This window comes from Mauremys reevesii, linkage group 19, assembly GCF_016161935.1.
Source record: "Mauremys reevesii isolate NIE-2019 linkage group 19, ASM1616193v1, whole genome shotgun sequence".
Taxonomy (NCBI): Eukaryota; Metazoa; Chordata; order Testudines; family Geoemydidae; genus Mauremys; species Mauremys reevesii.
The window spans coordinates 22752554-22769142 of record NC_052641.1 but is presented as its reverse complement, the minus strand read 5'-3'; the positions used below and the strand labels follow the sequence as shown (position 1 = coordinate 22769142).

The window sequence follows — 16589 nt, the reverse complement described above, 5'->3', positions numbered from 1 at the left end:
AAACTGCTCCACAGATTCATAGACTGGGAAGATCTAGACACAGAAGCCATCAAGCCATAGATGTTTTATGACTTTCTATGAAAGACACTGTTGCTAGATTAAAAATGACATTTTGGACTTTCCTTTGATGTGTCACAGGAGGAACACTCTCTCTGATAATTAGAAAGTGAAACCTGCTGTAAAAAACTTGCTAGAGCACCACCAGCCAGCCACCTACTCTGAAGTCAAACTGGAGGGGGCTACATTTCCCTTTAGAAATAGGTTCCTCTCATTTAGGGGTGGATTATGATGAACGTCAAAGGCTAAAACAGAGTAGGAGTCAGATATAACGCACTTGTTGAACTCCTTTAGTGCAGATCTTGTGATGTTCTGCCCCTTTAAATGTTTGAACACGCCCCCCTTCCTCCTCAGTGCAAAGCCTCACTTCATGTTGCTTTCAGTTTTGCAACCTGAATAATAAAGTCTCCAGCAGCCAGCCATGTTTCTGCCAGCTACTTCTGTGTCTGTCTCCTTCTCTACTGGGTCCCAATGTAATAGATCTGGTTTTGCATTTAAGTGTAGCTTTCAAATAATTTTTTTTAAAGATGTGGTTTGTGATGTTTTATATTTCTTTGGGACAAAAAGACTCCTGCTAGGGCATTTTGGTTTTGTTCTTCTATTCTGTTTGTTTTTTCACTTGAGAAATATTAGGAATATCTAGTCTGAGTTCGCAGGATGACTTCCTGGGGGTCTCAGAGACGTGTGGTGTAAGCTCTCATGCCTGGATTGTAGAGATGAGAGAGTATTTAACAAATGTTTTTCTTCCTCCAAAATGTTCTTTTGTCATTGGAATTAAATGGGTATTAAACCTCTGCCCACCAAACAAAAAACAATTCCCCCACACCCCATAAAACCCAAATTTTAAAATCTGACTAAAGTCTCTTACCCTCCCAATTTCTCAGGTATCAGTCCCTGGTCTCTTGGGGTGTCACGATTACACTAGTTCAACAATTCCTATGGAATGTCTTCCAAGCTAGACGGGGCCTGAATTTCCAATGTAAAAAACAAAACCCAGAAAAGAAGTGACATTTCAGGCCACCATTACCTACCATACAGAAGAAAAAAGGGAAGACACCAGTATTTTCACACACTCATGAAAGTCACTATTAGGAGCAGAGAACATGCCAAGTTACCCCTTTGTTCTTGACAGGAGTTTGCACATTTACTCTCTTTCTACAGAAGGAAGGGGTTGTGGAACCTGTAGTTCAGATAAAGCAAGATGAGGGAGATCTGAGGAAATTGGAGAAAGGCTGGCAAAGGAGTGCTAGAAAGGAATGCAGCGAAGTCTCTCTTTTTAAAAATAGCATTAAATGTTATTGTCCTTCCCATTGTTTGCAAAACCCTATTAGCAGTTTGAAAATAACTTGGTCCCCTGCAAGTTTCTCTCTATTCAACAAACATCCCCCACAAGCAGCCCATTTTGAGCAGAGCTGAAATAAATACAATTTAACTTTTGGTGCGGAGATCTCGCTCTGCTCTGGTATCCTGTTAGCACAGCCTGGAGAAGTGTGTTCTATTTGAAACTGCCACCAGCAAATGCTTACGCACACTGGAAGGCAAGGGGTCACTTCGCAGAGCCTCACTCCCTGTTCCAGAGACGTCTCTTTCCACAGTATTCAGTCATGAAGCATTCTATAGCACTCATTGAGCGGAGTGGCTGGACATCAAACAGCCCTGCTCCCTCTCCAGGCTCAGGAGGACACCTCCTTCTTCACTTTGCATTAAAATAAGTTACAAAAAATTTGAAGTTGCTCAGACAGACTCACCCACTCAGGCTTAGTTTCCAGCAGCTCCAATTCACAGTAAGGACTAAGGAGCCAGATGAAATGTTCAGGTTCCCAGCCAGTTACCCAGATGCCAGCAAATGGACATTTATTGTTTTAGAATAGATTCTTTATCTAAGAAGGGGCCATGGTCAAGAAGGACAGCAATTTAAAGCACACAAATAAGACTTTTGTTATCCAATAGAAAGAGTCCCCACTTGTTATAGCTCCTCTCCCGAGCACCGTCCTGGCTCTGAAGTGTCCTTCTGACTTAGCTACAGGACTCATAAATCATGCTTCAGGGGCCATGATACTCAGTGCTTAAAGCAGCCTCCATTCCCAGGTAATCCTGGAGATGCCCTAGTCCTAGAACCATACCAGCTTAGAGTTGGTATATACAGGCATTTCTGAAGAGCTCAGCACAGGAGTGTACCAACACCTTTCTTATCATAGTTATTACATACTTAATACCTTCAATACTATGCCCTCTACAAACGTTAACTAGCTTCACAACGCCCCTGGGAGGCAAGCATTATCCTTACTGTACAGTGTGGCACACAGAGGTTAAGTGACTTGCCCAAGGTCACATGAGCAACTCACAGCATAGCCAGGAAAAGTGCAAGAAGTTCTGATCCCCAGTCTTCTACTCTAGTCACTGAACTAACATTCTCTCCAGTTAGAGATGAAGGACAGTCCAGTCCTTAGGGCACTAGTCTAGGGCTTTGGAGACCTGGGTTCAACTTTCTGCTCTACCACAGATTCCCTCTGTGACCTTGGGCAAGTTACTTAGCCTCTCTGTGCCTCTACACTTTATCTGTACAATGAAATATCATCACTGCTAGGCCTGACAGAGGTGCTGCCAGGATAAATACAGTAAAGATTATGAGGCACTTTGATACCATGGTGATGGAGCCATATACATATCTTTTAGTATTACAACAACAACATTTTCTAGTCCTACAAAGTTCTAAATGGAAGGGATGAATCACTGACCGCAGCAAGTTTGTCTCCCTGGGAACAGAACTCCTGAATAGGGAGCATCATGCTTGTGTGGGCAGGAGCTTTTCTGAGCTGGCCCCTTGTGTAGGTGGTGGCGTAGGAGAGGAAACAGGTGACATGCTAGGGGTAGGGCTGGATGCTCCACTCTCAAGTTTGAGTCAAAAGACCCTCTTCTCACAAACAATGGAGCTGTTAATTTTCAAGCCCATAACCCTCTGCTCATTATGTCGAAACAAAGGCAGCCCATTCCTGCACTGGGAAGCTCAGACTCGTGGGAAGGGATTGCTCTTCAAATATGTATTTCCAGGAACAAAGAATATCAAACAGAAATGGGGAGGAGGGTTCCTATGATGCTTTGCTACTAAGTCACCAAACTGATGAAGAGCGAAGGCTGACCCCACCAACCCTAATGTGTCCTCCCATCAGTGCGCTGGGGCCACTGAACATTGTAGGACACCAGAATTTATTTTATGTACAACATGAAATAAGAGAATTATCCTCTTAATGATGTACGGAGAGGAGCAAATCACTTTAGCTTGCCTGCATCAAGCAATCATAATAAGAGGGTAACTCACAGGAGGTGCTGGGAAGAAACTTCGCCACATCACCAATATGGGACAGGGTTACAAAAAAGTCAGACCTCCATCACATAGCCAGGTTAGTGTCCACTGGCTCCAGCTACAACAACCACCCCAGTGATCAGTTCCCAGAGGACAGAGGAAATTAAGGCTTGGGATTGTACCCGTGAGTAGTTTGCATGGGGATTTAAGTTTTCTTTGCAAGCCAAACACAGTCCTGCTTCCATTCAAGGAATGCCAAGCACTTTTTAGACACCCATTAATAACCCTCCATGACATCTTACAAATATGGCAACCGAGGCAGAGAGTGCCAAAATGATTGACCTTCCCATGATCACATGGGGCTTGCCCAAAAGCCAAGGCAAAGATCTTAACCCAACTCGAAAGGTCTGTGAAGGTACCATTTTCACACCTTCACAATGGCATGTGCCATGTAACAAATCCATAAATGAACAAAGCCCTCTGCCCCTCCACAGTGGGGAAAGAACAAACAAGACTATTAAAATCAAGTTACCAACTTGGGGCCAAGTTCTGCCTTCAGCTATACTGCACGCAGCTCTTGTCACACACAGGGATGCAAGGGCATCTGTCTCCTTTTAGGAATTGAGAGGTGATGCTAAACGAAAGTATCCTCCTCTTCTGGACTCCTCTGAAAGAGCTCACGCCCTGGGAAGGCATGGCTCTGACCAGGGCTTTAGCTCAGCAGTTCTCGAGATGCAGCCTGGAATCTATTGTGCCCATTAAGTGTTGATTCTAAGTCACCCAGTTTTTTAAATGCTCTTCAGCTTTTTAGAATAATGGGGTTTGACCCTGTAAAGTACTAAGCACCTCTGGAAAGTGTTGGATGTCGTCAGTTCGGAGTCACTGTGCAGCGGAGGTGCTCAGTACCATACCCACATGCAGGAGGGCTCTCTCTCTCTTTCTTTGGCACTTCCCAATTTTAGCAGTTGAGACTGTTGCTGCCTTTGGCCCCTTAAATGTCATCCTAACATTAACCATGCACAAGGTACCTGCAGCTTCAAACTCCTCCAGACAGCTCCACTGATAAGTACCATCCAACCTGGTCTTAAACACTCATTTAACATTCCAACAGGGGATCAGCAGACATTGGGGTTATCAGCCCAGACATCACCTTGTTTCCTTCATGTTGGAGGATACCTTCAACACAGGATAAAAGGGAGCCTTTTAGAGAGTTTAATGTTCCATTACAATTGAACACAATAGTCTCCACAAACAGCAGGAAGTTAAGGCAGAGTCAGGGTACTTATGGAGTGGGGCTTTAAGCTAGTTATCCATCTCTGAACATTTGCTTGTGCATGTGCTCTGTAATTGGGATCATTTTTATCCTGATGCTTTGTTGGGTGGAATCTCCCAGCAAATAGACACAAATTATCACAGATATATAAGGAAAGGGACTGGTAGTCAGAATGCCTGGGGACTATTCTCAGGCTTGACAGATAACTGTGACACCTTGGGCAAATCAGTTTCCCTTTGTGCATCAGTTTACCCATTTACAAAATAGAAAAAACAACTATGCGCCTCACAAGGATGTCAGGAGGTTTAATTAACCTGTCTGAAGAACTTGGGTGTACTTTAAATTAAAGGTATTATAGAAGTAGAGAGCTTGATATTTTATACACATACACGATGCAGAATCTCGCTTATGTGCTAGAAGTGTTACAACTAGCCAGCAAAACTCAGTTCTCTCAAGCATCCAAACTTTCATTCCCCTGCTTATATCTGATTTGCATTTATAGACTTTACAACGTGATGCCCCAGGACAAACTGCCAGGTGCATTACTGCACAATCTTTCTTGCAGCTCCAGGCTCAAGAAAGTTACCCATTTCAACACATTCCAGTTGTGGCATCTATTGCGTCAAAGAGCCTCAGGGAGCAGGAGAAAACATAACAGGACGGAATAGGAGCCCCTGTGGTACACAGGGCTAAACACGATGCCTGGTGTGACTGAGGAACTAGTACTCACAATGGGAATGGGGTTCCCTCCTTACCTCCAGGCATCAGAAGTGTCACCTCAAACTCTTCCTGAGATACAAGGACCACAAAGGATGGTGACATTCAGAGTCTAAGCAGCACTGGTCTGATTTTCCTCTCTTTCTGCTTTTCCCTCCCAGAAAGTCACTGGACTGAGACAGCACAATGCCCACTACCCGGGGGAGGTGCGGGAGGCCGCCAGAAGGACAAGGAGACATAATGCACCAGGCTCAGAGACTCCTAGGCTAGAATGCAGCTTTTAACTACTGGCAAGGGCTGCACACAAGACAGATAGCATCTCCATGTGACATGAGTCTGAAGAGAGCTGAGTAATGGAATGTATGCTCTCCCTCCCATTGCAAAGGTTTCCTGGAGGAAGGGAGACAGGGAGTTTATATGCTGTAGCTCCCAGCTTCAACACCTTTGCTACATTGAGTGCACAGCTCTAAGAGGGATTTAGCCATATTCCACTCAATTTTTTAATATGATTTTTTAGGAAGAGATTACTAGATGCTTAAAAATGTCTATTCTTTGTTACAAAAACTATTTAAGATGTAGGACACTAGTGCATCATGGAATAAATACCTAATGGGCATGGAATGGCCACCATCATATCTGTGGATTTCCCTAGCTTTAATATTATTTCAATTTTGCTTTCCACCATTACCATCTTTCAGGACAGAAGCTACAGACCCAAAAGTTTTATATTCCCTCAATTGTATTTCACCTGCCCTGTTCATTTCAGCAACTGGACAAAAAGTCCTGATACAACCAGGAGCCGAGAGTAACAGGCCTCCTAGTGGCAAAGCGACAGCAAATGAACTAGATGAAACCTGGAAGCGACAGATGGGAATGATGAAAATCCTAACTCAGTGCAACTTCTACCAGTTATGATGGACGCCTACTAATCAACCCAACACTTTTTCTGCTACAGTAAGACGCCCAGGCCGAAGGTAAAAGGGGAAATTCCCAAGGTACCAGAGCCACACTTAGAGCAAAAACAACAGCGACAGAACCCATGAATAAAGGAATGGAAAGAGTTATGTTTCCATAGCAACAGAAAGGCATGTGCTTATATTAGTAAATCCCTGCTGACCTCCACTGATCTTTCCCTATCCTGGTCAGTGCAAGGGATTAGCAGAAGGGTACACTCTCTGGCCTGTTCCCAGGATCCATTCACTAGGAAGGAAGCAGGGCAGCCCTGCAAGGAGTTTTAAAGTGGAAGATCTCCCTTCAACCTCCCGAGTCAGCAATGGGCACAACAAAATCAGGTTCTTCCTTCAGGAACCATGTGGGACTCTTATAGCAGCCACTCTAGGCTGTTATGAGAGCTCCTTGAGAATACCTTCAAGGTGCATTCTGGGCTCTTCCAAAGCTCCTTGGCACTCTTGACACAGAGGAGGTAACTCAACAAACCTATGCCACCTCTAATTTTTATTATAAATTCTGTGGGCTTTACAAAAAATCAAGCAAAACTCTTGCCGTTAATCAGTTAAACACCAAAGAACCTGGCCTTGAAATTCTTTGAGTGCTGACATGTTGTGTAATTTGCACTGTTGCTGATTTGGCCTTAACGATTCCATATCCTGTGTTCTTCTTATGGTAGCCCATCACATGGACTTCAATAGGTAATTTCTGTTCAAATTTGTGCAAACTGGATGCAGGCATGGAGTCTTTCCAAAAAACCTGTACTTTGATTAAAAACCACCAACCAGCATATGATCTGAAGGGGGAGGAGGGGCCTGCCTTGTTCAAGGAAAAGGTGGGCTTGAACAGAACAGAGTGATCAGGTCTTTTGTTGGTTCCCCCAGTGATCAGGAGAGGTGCTGCTGAACTAATGTCTCCTTCCACAAATAAACTTTTTGCTTGACCTTGCTGGTCTCATTCATATGTCATCTCACTGCCAGAAACTGGAGAATTCATCTGCTTTCATGGCATCACTGCCCACTCTGTGTCCCAGGAGCTGGACAGCCTGTTTAGCTGGGGCTTACTGGGCACTTGCTACACATGACAGATCACAGGAGAGAGATTTGAAGGGAATCTGCAAAGATTATGATGATTGGTTAAAATTCTTCCTCCCCATTTTCCCCATAGCAACTATTCAGGCTTTTGTACTGTTGTTCAAATAGAACATGAAGGAGAGAATCTGCAGTGAAATGGATGGAACACGCAGGTTGAAATACCATCGACTGGCTGAATCTAAGTGTCAGTCATACCACCTCAGCCTAGGGTCTTGTCATATCTCACAAGCTCTGGTAAGCTGGGTATGGTACTAGGACAAGAGACCTCTACAGGAAGCCCAACGTGATCCAAAAGTAGTGCTTGCAATTCAGTAGGCAATTTTTCTGAGACAGAACTGAATCAATGGCCCAGGATAGTGCTAGAGAGCCCTCACCACTACAGGCATCTTTCAGACGAGACATTAAACAAAGGGCCTCACTACGTGTGGTCTTTCAAAGAGCCGATGGCTTTTTGGCAGAGCAGGGGTGCAATCCCAGTGTATTAGCCAAATTCCAGTTTGAGTACTAATTAAAATACTATGGGCATGATTCTGCCCTTCAGTACCCCTGTACATCAAGATTCACTCCACTGAAGTCAACAGAGCTAAATCTCCGCAAGTGAGATCGGAATGGAGTCCTGCTTGACCAAATTCTCAGGACTTTTCACTGGGAAGCCTGAGCTGAATTGCCAGCTCAGCCACAGAGTCACTTAATGTCTGTGCCTCAGTTTCCCCTTGTAAAATGAGAATAATATTTACCTATTTCAAAGGAGAAGAGTGATAGTTCCTGGCTCTCTGCCTTCTGACTTGTAGCAAATCACTGCACAGAAGTGCCAAGCACTGGGCAAGAATCCACAGGGCAGACCAGTGCCAAAATTATGGCTCAAAATATTAATAGGGTTAATCAGAGCTACTGCACTGCAGGAAATTAAATCCATTATAAACACAGAAACAGATAGCCAGCCAGGTCTCTGTCATCTGTCTATTGTTTAATGTGCATCTGAAGATGTAACTACTTCTATTATCAAGTTTCCATGATTTGTGGAAGGGTGCTAGAGCTATAAATCCATGTTTTATGGCAGTTTTGAATGTACTGCACCAGTAACTCTTTGATCTTTCAGTTCCTATTGCACCCCAGTATTTCCCCTTAATAAACACACCTCTGGGCTGACCTTCCTGGTTTACACATTCTCTGATCTCTCAGCCATTTCCACAGATCAAACGCTGGAATAGGGGTTTTCCTGTGTATTCAGTTCACCAAAGTGGCTCACAAGCTTTAATTTCTAATTCCAATCTAAATACATTGGCAGTCAACACAGACAATAGTCAGACTGTTAAAAAGGGAGTATTGCTTTGAACAGTGTTTAAGATGTAAATTGTGTGTATGTCAGAGCTAATCTCAAGAGCCTACCCTAGAGCACATAACAAACCTGGAGAAGAGAGGTTGGCCTGCAAATGTCCTTCCACAATAGGTTTCCAAACCATTTGCCAGACCAAAGGTATGTGAAGTAAGGTGCCGGTTTAATTGCGTGGGGCAGAAAGACATGGAAGTTGGGTTTTAAATCTGCTTCCCCAGCATGTACTCTTCAAGACACCAAATGAACTACACCAATATTAGCTGAGAGCTACTCTGTCTCTGCCCATACTCCAGGAAGCAGCAGAACTGGGCTCATGTAGACAGCCAGCACCATTACCCTCAAAGTTTATTCCAGACATGAGAACTTGGAGCTAATGCGGGTCTGATTGCTTCACAGCATGGTCTACTCTAGTGATTACAACTAGGAACTGGAAGTCTGGACCCCAGGATTAGTCTCAACCACTCTTACCCTGTGACTTTGAGCAAGTCACCCAGTCTCTCTGTGCCTCAGTTTCCCATATCTGTAAAAGGCAGATAATTACCTGCCTCACAAGGGCAAGGAGGGACTTTTTAAATAAAGTGCTTGGAAATCCTGAGGTGAAAGGTGTTCCAGAAATGCAAATCATTTACTATTAAATCTTCTGGCAGAATTCCCTCTGTAAATGGGAACAGTTTGGGTGTCTGTGGAAACTCTGGCTTGTGCTGTGCTTTACTCTAACCCTAACAAAAGAGAGAGGGATGTCTTCTGTAGGTTGTTGCTCCAAAAAAGGGCCTTGCCCAAGAGAGGGAGGATATCAATGCAAAGGCAAAACAGCATATATCCCCAAGGAGCATTCCATCCCTGACGCAGCCAGTACTGAGCAATTCTGTACATGCAATGGGCCTTCCTTCTGCACAGCACAAAGCCATCGTAATTGCTTCACACTTTAAACTAGTAGCTATGGTTACTGGACACAAAAGACAGCCCCCCCTGCTTCCCTGTGGCCAGAGGAATTCCAGGCACTTGGAGCCAACGCAGACAGACAAAGAAGTTAGTACGGAAGAAAATAAATTCAGGGGGAAAAGCTAAACAAAAACAGTTCAACTCAAACGTTAAGGTGTCTAACAGTATCAGAGCAAGGTAATGCAGGAAGGCTACTGGGGTGGAACTTTTAGGGGCATGGAAAGAAGTATTGAGGTTTCAACAACTTGAAATAGGTCCTAGTGCTGTGAATAAAACTAGAAGGCTCAACTAGACAGAGTATGGCAGGAAAAGGGCACACTGAATCAATAACTTTGTGTTTCCTAGTTCCCTATGTTTTACCCTCACTTCTATGCATCCTTGTCAGTGACTGCTGCTGCCCAAACGGAGACAGAACCTTATCCACGCATTGGCCTGGCAGTATTGGGGAGGAGTAGGTAGGGCAGTTCAATCCCCATCTTCCTTCCCAGCAAAAGGCTTGGCATGTTCCTGACATGACATGACCTTATAATCCCTAGATGACTAAACCTGATGTCTAGGCCCAGTAGATCCCCAGACACCCATTTCACAAGAAACAGGGAAGCCTATTTTCCAGAGCATGCAAGAAATTAGACCCAGGCGTGAGTGTATTTTAAGCCCAGGAGCAGAGCTGCTTATGCACCTGTAGAGGCTCACCCCAGCTCTAAAAGTATATTCCCCAGCTCTGAAAGAAAGTCCAAAAAGCCCCACCAATATGATACAATCTTTGGGCATCTCATCACTCTCTGTATCTTACAGAATGGATCAAATTTGTTAAAGGTTTCTAAAATAGAACCTTTCACCTCCTACATTATGTACCAGAACTACCTGCCAACAAAAAACACATTACTCATCTCCTGGGATGCCCCACACCACCACCAAATGGACTTAAAATAGAAAGTATAAGCTATTCCTGTGCATTTGTTCTGCATGAGCAGAAACATGAAGTTCAGGAGAACTTTACTACTGAAGTTTTCAGCTCACTGTCTGTTAGGGAGAACAGTTACTGCAATAGCAGACTACTTAATCACACACACACACACACACCCTTTATGCCTTCAAGATGAGACGTTTCCAAGCTCCACAGCTACTGAATGTGGAAGCAACGCTTCTGTCATAATAATTAACACAAGGACAAGTAATTTCAGGCTGCTAGCCAAAGTTAGTGCATATTAACTGGGTAAAAGCCAGACACAGAAAATGAAAACTTACCCCAAAGCAAAAGGGAGAGTGGCAGCAGGAGAGCGGCATGGTATGCACTGGATAGAATTCGCTGTAATTCCATGGCAAGCATAAGAGTGACGGTCCTAAAAGCCTCAAGAGAGAAACCGTGGCTGGGAGTTGGTAAATGCAGGTTCTCTCTACATCCCAGACTTCAGAAGTTTTGTTCCCATTAGTGGCACTCACTCCATGCTTTGCTGATTTAGGGACTAGCACTAACACAGTGGACAGAGTCGCTGTCCACTTTGAAATGCTTTACTCATGCTGTTGCAGTGAAAGGAAAACACTGCCTGGATCACATGGACCGGAGTGGACAACTAAAGACTTTAGTTGCAGCATTACCTGGGAAATCCCAGAGCAGTAGGGTGGGCAAGCAATAGGTGAATGTTAAAAGAGGAGAAGCATGTGATCGGAAGCACAGGACAAAGAAGCGGGTGAGGGCTGGTGTTTTATTAACTTTCTCCCCATCCCTCCCCCGCCCCAAACAAGAGAGAACATAAGAACATATCTCTTGTCTGTTTTCTGTCTGCCTGGGAAGCAAGTCAGCCCCAGGTCTCCTGCATAGCAGCGAAGGGCACTCCCAGACTCACTGGCCTGGGGAGCAAGGCTGGGAATCAAATATAGGAAATCAGTTTTTTGATCAATTATGGTCTGTGAACAAAGGCCAGATGTGGATGAATCACACTTTTCCCATAGAGGCTGCTTTGTTCAGTGGGACAGTCTGATTAGCACAAGGATCTAACACTAAACCCAGAAGGCAGAATTCTATACCAATACTTGCTACTGCTCAGATACTATGTCTTCTTTGCAAGGTTCAATGAAAATTGGGGGGGAGGGGCACACACAGTGGGTGTAGTGGCGTAAGAATGGGACTGGAGGCCAGGCACTCCCAAACTCTCCTCCCAACTTTAAAACCAACTTCTCCTGTGGCCTTGGGCAAGTCACTTAACCTCTGAACCTTAGTTTCCTCTTCTGTAAAGTAAGACCAATGATTTACCTACCTACCCTAGATGGGCACTGCAAGAATGTATTAGTGATCAGGCCAAAGACAGTCATATCATACCCAAAGAGATTTAGGGATGCAAAATCCAAACCCTATTCGATGCTTTCCCAGGACAACACAGAAATTAACAAAGCATTTCAATTCCACAATGATGGTATTTGTATTCAATCTCCTCAGTGAAAGGAAAGGCAGCTACCTGTATGGGGCCTCTGAGCTGCTAACCCAACAATCAGCAACAGCATAAATTGTGATGCAAGATAAACTGAGTGAAACAAGGGAGGAGCTGAAGTCTTTCCCCATCAGAGTTGCTGCATGAAACCAATGCTCTAGCTGACCCAGCATAATACACCCTGCAGAGATGATATCCTGGTCCCAGTCAAGTCAGTGGGAGTTGGGGGAAGAAAGGAAAAAGAGCCGCTAACCTTGGTATCTGGGTGCTAACAGAATAATTGTGCAGCAAAATCCAGTCAGAAGCAGCCTTCTCAACCCCTCCCTTTAACTACACCATTTGAGCATGTGAAGAAAGGAAGCAGTTTGTATTTGCACAACCCCACCAATCCTGTTGCTCCAACAGTACAAAGATTTAGGCTCATTCTGGTTTTCAGTGGCATCCCAAATTCCTAGCCATGGTCCTGGTGTAGAGAAAGTTGATGTCCTGAAACCTCTGGTTGTAAACCTTTATCCATTAAATGGGTGTTGGAATTAGAGCAATTTCACAGAAGTACCCAGATACCTTCCTTAGCATAGGGATGCTAGGAGATTTAATCAAGGCATGTCCATAAAGGGACCTAAGATCCCTCGATGAAAGATGCTACAGTAAGGCAACACAAAGTGGCTACATTCCAGTGGTGGATGAAGTGACCTGGGGTATAGAGTACTTGGGTTTGAGACCATTCATTAAGATGATAATATTTCTGTCCCTCTCCAGCAGGTGATCCCCATGCTGGAGCAAGTATCCCTTCTAATCTTTAGGGGATACCTATCCCATTAGTTTCACTTGGCCCCAGCTGTTCACCCTTGGTGTGAAACAGCAAGACTTTAAAAATGCCATTTGATGAGCTTTGAGTGGGAAATATTGCAGAGTGTGTTAAAAACCAATCCATTGGTTGAAGGTTAATGACACTTCTCTCTAGCAGTTGGTCAGATACAGAGAATAACCAATTGCTTAAAGAAAATCTACAAGATACTGAATTGTCTTCTCAGTGCCACTCAGGCAACTTTTACTGAAGTCAATGAGAGTTGCACCTATGTAATCCAAGAACAGAATCAACTCCAATAGCTTCTGCTATAGGTTTATCAGTGTTTCAGAGGTGGGAAAATCTGCTTGTGTCCTATGCTTCATGATGGAGACTAGAAGCAGTCAGAAAGATCGTGCTTACCTGTGACCTTTCAGTATCTTCAAATCCAAACCATAATTGGATTAAATTAATGCTAATGGGAGTTACGTAGATAGCCCCCCGCCCTCCCACGAACTGAATAGACAGGACAGATGAGATTTCATATAACTGTCTGCTTTAATGAGGAGCACTGGTATCTTAGCCCCAGACAGGAAGCAGGGGGCGAGCGCAGGTATGCTCAGGGTGTTAGCTCTAAATTCTGCACTGACTTCCTTTTCTTCAAACCAAAACTGAAATAGCTGGCCTGATTTTCAACAGCCCTGAGCACCTGCATCTCAGTGGCTTTCATTGGTGCTGGGGCTGCTCAGAACTTCTGAGAAATGAGGCCATAAACCTTTTTCAACTTCTCCTCTGTGCTTTCTTCAGACAGGGCATTCCAAGGCAGAATCCTTCTCTTTAGTCCTTTCCGTTCCCTGGCCTATTTTTACACACCCTGGGCCAGGTCCTCTCTTCAACTAAGTACACTGGTGTAAACAGCAGAATTTATCCACCTAGAGCACCTGATCTCAGGTGTACCATCTTGACTGTATACTGAGGGTTTTTGCAGCCATGCTGCCCTTATATTCACTGCTCACTGACATTCTCCTGCAGAGGACTACTCATGTTAGCCATTTTTAAGAAAAAAGAGATGTAAAATCCTGCATGAGCACAAATACGCATGCTCCATATTCCAGGGTCCTCCCTGGTACAGTTAAATCACAGAGATATGTGAAACACCCAGGAAAGAAGGAACAGGACGGACATACACAGCAAGCAGAGGAATTCTCCCTCTGCAGGAATGCAGCAGCATGGCCTAATTGGCTGAATACGATAAATGCGGTGTCAGAGGGAGAGTATCCACAGAGGTCATTCCAGAAGCCACAATACAATGAAGTCCAGTGCAGATTTTCAGATGCCTGAGGCTTGGCTGATGCAGACTAAGGAGTGTGTATATGGGGAGGGGACTGAGTGGAAAGGATGATGGAGGGAGTGAATAGAACGGAACAAGAACCAAGAGTCCCACCCAGTCTAAGCAATCCGATTGTCCTCAGGTTTAGGTGGGCCAACAATAAACTAGTTCCCAAAGTCCTTAGGGGCCCATTCTCCCAGGTCTCACGCACTTGTCAGATGAGAAACAAACCTCCATAATTAGGCTTGGGACCAAGTTTCCCTGACTGGCAACTCCCCAAGGCCCTCAAACATTGTGCTGCTCACTTGGGGATCTGCCTAAGCAGACACACACCCATAGGTATCGCATTATCAGGTAAAAATAAATGCTGTGTCCTTCTCTAGCATTTCGTACCCAAAAAAGTTTAGCCTCAACTCTCTGGGAGGCAGGTGACTATCATCCCCATTTTACAGATGAAGAGTCTGTGTGCCCTTAGGGCAGCAGGCACGTTTCCACGGCGGCGGCAATTCAGTGGCAGCTTCTATGTTTATCTGAAGCAGCTGCGGACAGCTGAACATGGAAGCTGCGGCCGAATTGCCGCCATTGCGGAAATGCGCGTGCCGCCCTAACGGCACACGCACTGCCCCCACCGTCTGCAGCGGCAATTCGGTGCACTGCTTGGGGGCAAAACAACAGGGACTGCCACCCCTTGCAGATTGCCGCCCCAAGCACCAACTTGGAATGCTGGTGCCTGGAGCCGGCCCTGCAGGTGAGGTATTTCCAGTAGAGATAGGGAAGTGTTATTGCCATTACAAGGCACTGGTGAGACCTCATCTGGAATGCTGTGTGCAATTCTGGTCTCCCATGTTTACGAAAGATGAATTCGAACTGGAACACATATAGAGAAGGGCTCAGTGGATGATCCGAGGAATGGAAAAGCCTACCTAAACAACTTGGTTAGCCTAACCAAAAGAAGGCTGAGGGGAGATATGATTGCTCTATATAAATATATCAGAGAGATAAATAACTCCTCTCCCTCCCTGGTATTTAAGTTAAGCACCAATGTGGACACAAAAACAAATGCACATAAACTGAACATCAACACGTTAAGGCTTGAAATTAGATGAAGGTTTTTAACCATCAGAGGAGTGAAGTTCTGGAACAGTCTCCCAAGGGGACCAGTGGGGGCAAAAAAACTAACTGGCTTCAAGACTGAGCTTAATAAGTTTATGGAGGGGATGGTATGATAGGACGGCTGACAATGGCATGTGGCCCTTCTGCAACTGCTAGTAGCAAATATCTCCAACAGCCAGTGATGGGACACTATATGGGGAAAGCTCTCAGTTACTACAGAGAATTCTTTCCCAGGTGGCTGGCTGGTGGGTCTTGCTAACACTCTCAGGGTCCAATTGATCACTATATTTGGGGTCAGGAAGGAATTCTCTCTCAGGTCAGATTGGTAGAAACCCTGGCGGTTTCTCGCCTTCTCTGCATCATGGGGTATGGGTCACTTGCTGGTTTACACTAGTGTAAATGACAGATTCTCTGTAACTTTAAGTCTTTAAATTATGATTTGAGGACTTCAGTAACTCAGCCAGAGGTTATGGGTCTATTACAGGAGTGGGTGGGGTGAGGTTCTTTGGCTTGCAATGTGCAGGAGGTCAGACTAGATGATCCCAATGGTCCCACCTGGCCTTAAAGTCTATGAGCAGTTGAGTCCAGAGGGGAGAGCAGAGCAGAGAGAGATTCTTCCAGAAGCCCAGCATGGCAGTAATATTGTGCTCCCAACACAATCCTCTTCCAAATGGAAATCCACCACTGGCAGACCAAGTTGAAATTCCTGAGGGGTATGCTGTAGTCAGCTAAGAGGTGAAGGAGGGCTCAGATCAGCACCTGATTAGAAGTATTTTATATAATATCTTTCATACTGACGGTCATAACACTTCACAGAGGTAAGAGCCAAACAGCAGAGGGAAAGGTACAGAGAAGACTGGCATAACAGAATGGAGGCTGTATGAAGGGACAGAGGAGACAGACAGAATCCTCTTGCGATATAAAAAGAGATACCATACAAATTATCTGTATATCCCTCTCAGGAGGCTGGGCAGGTACATGGCTTGGCCCAACAACAACAGAACATGTCACCACCACAATCCTGCACAACCCCTCCACACTCATGGAAAGTCTGTTCAATCACTTAAATTGCCACCATGCAGAAGGTAAACCCATTAGTTAGGGACAGTTTTCATTCACTCCTGACCTGGGTTGGATTTTAACTGCCTATATATCACTGAGGAATTTTCTATCCCATGCCTAGTAACCTGCAGCTGCACAACGCTTCTCTCTCAAATCAAATCCTAAACCACAAATCAGAGAAATTAATACAAATAAAA

General features: G+C 44.7%; 1 protein-coding gene across 12 annotated transcripts in view; it reads right to left on the bottom strand.

Moving 5' to 3' along the window:
- The window catches only part of CRB2 (crumbs cell polarity complex component 2), a 131434-nt gene that overhangs the window by 48208 nt on the left and 66637 nt on the right, over positions 1-16589 (bottom strand). For 2 of the 12 annotated variants that reach the window (XR_005589907.1, XM_039506487.1), the window contains exon 1: positions 10920-11207. The exons of 5 other annotated variants lie outside the window; for them this stretch is intronic. Coding sequence is in view for 6 of the 7 variants with exons in the window: in XM_039506487.1 (XP_039362421.1) it covers positions 10920-11001 (82 nt within the window). In the remaining variant the exon portion in view is untranslated. Of the gene's footprint in view, positions 1-10919; positions 11210-16589 lie in introns of those variants that run through there. 5 more of the 12 variants (XM_039506493.1, XM_039506495.1, XM_039506486.1 and 2 more) reach the window with 3 other exon arrangements.